The sequence below is a fragment of the Medicago truncatula genome, chromosome 2 (genome assembly GCF_003473485.1).
Source record: "Medicago truncatula cultivar Jemalong A17 chromosome 2, MtrunA17r5.0-ANR, whole genome shotgun sequence".
Taxonomy (NCBI): Eukaryota; Viridiplantae; Streptophyta; class Magnoliopsida; order Fabales; family Fabaceae; genus Medicago; species Medicago truncatula.
The window spans coordinates 18,346,228-18,348,161 of NC_053043.1; the positions used below are offsets into that span (position 1 = coordinate 18,346,228).

At 31.3% G+C, this 1,934-nt stretch overlaps 1 protein-coding gene across 1 annotated transcript; it reads left to right on the forward strand.

Moving 5' to 3' along the window:
- Window positions 1-428: 428 nt before the first annotated feature.
- Window positions 429-1,318, forward strand: LOC25486501 (auxin-binding protein ABP19a). Its single transcript, XM_013608084.3, has one exon. The coding sequence runs from the start codon at window positions 509-511 to the stop codon at window positions 1,139-1,141; it is 633 nt and encodes a 210-aa protein (XP_013463538.1). The 5' UTR covers window positions 429-508; the 3' UTR covers window positions 1,142-1,318.
- The last annotated feature ends 616 nt before the right edge of the window (window positions 1,319-1,934 follow it).

The window sequence follows — 1,934 nt, forward strand, 5'->3', positions numbered from 1 at the left end:
TAGAGATTATATGACAAAAAAAATTTGTTTAAGTTATATTTGTAAAGATTTATCTTTTTAAATATGAGACTTGAGTTTTTCTCGATACAAGTAAAACTCTATATGATGGATGCATGACTTAAACATAAGCAATTGCAAACTTTTTCACCAAGTGCTATATAACATAGGTTAATTCAAATAATAACCCTAAAAATTGGAGGAACATGCAACTTGAAGAAACAATATCTTTTGGAGCATATAAATTATAATATACTAGAAAATCCTATTGTCCTGAATTCAAACAAAAAGACACTTATTGTTGTTATTCAAAGGAAAAAAGTTCATCATTCACGTGAACAACAAATCCTACCTCAAAATATCTATCCTTTCAACAAAAAAATCTATCCATGTTGAATAAATTCAACATTATTCAATAACAATAGTAATAACATATTCACCATTCCACTCTCTATATATAGTAGAACCAAATTGACCACAAAAACACACAAAACCTAACACTATCAACAAAATGAAGATGATTGTAGCTATCTCCTTCATTTTTTCTCTTCTTTCCCTTTCTCATGCATCAGTAGTAGATTTCTGCGTAGCAGATTACAATTTACCAAATGGCCCCGCCGGATATTCTTGCAAAACACCATCAAAAGTAACCGAAAATGACTTCGCCTACCACGGCCTAGCTGCAGCCGGAAACACCTCAAACATTATCAAAGCAGCTGTGACCCCTGCATTCGACGCGCAATTTGCTGGTTTAAACGGTCTTGGAATTTCCCTTGCGCGTTTAGATTTAGCCGCAGGTGGAGTTATTCCACTTCACACTCACCCCGGTGCTTCGGAGGTGTTGGTTGTTATTCAAGGAACAATCTGTGCTGGTTTTGTTTCCTCTGCCAACACTGTTTACATTAAAACACTTTACAAAGGTGATGTTATGGTTTTTCCACAAGGATTGTTGCATTTCCAAATTAACAGTGGTGGTTCTAATGCACTTGCTTTTGTTAGCTTTAGTAGTGCTAACCCTGGTTTACAGATATTGGATTTTGCTTTGTTTAAAAGTGATTTTCCAACGGAGTTGATTACTGCAACTACTTTTATTGATGCTGCTGTAGTGAAGAAGCTTAAGGGTGTTCTTGGAGGTAGTGGTTAAAACTATGATGTTACTCATGAAAGAATGAGGAATTAATCTTGAGGATTAGTGTGTTCTCTTTTAATTTAATTGTTGTTGGTTTTGTTTCTTGTTGTGTTTAATTTGTTTTGAAGGAATGTAACTTGAGAAATTTGTGACATGAGATGAATAAATGTATGTGTTGTATTTTCTTGAATATTTGTGCACTTGCTTGCACTGCCAAACTCAGTTTACTTAATGGATAAAACTCAACTTATGTCAAGACCTGCCAGAAAAGGCTAAGGAAAATAAGTATTAGTTACAACAAAGAAAAAACGAAAAACACCTTGAAGATATCAACCAATCAAAATGTGATATACAAATGTAACATTAAATGTCAAATAAATGAGTCAATTTTTTTCTATAAAAAAAAATCAAATTTAATAAGGTAAATTTTAATTTTAATTTATTATATTTAGGTATACAATCTTAATTAATTTACACTATAGGGCTTGTAACAATTAAAATTTCACATCAAATTCAACCCATCATGGCTGTGTTTGGTAATACGAATAAGCTAGCTTATAGCTAAGCTTGTTTTGTTATAATAAGATGTGTTTGGTAAAAAGCTTTTTTCACTAGCTTATAGCATATTTTGAGAAGTTATTTCAAGTAGCTTTTGAGCTTATAACTGATAGTTTTTTTATATTTTCTTCCAATTTTAACCCTATTAATTTAATTTAATTATTTTTTAATAAAACAACATGTTCATGGCATAAAAAATAACGGTCAAGTTCATAGCTTATTTTTTAATAAAAAAACTGTCACGTTTTCT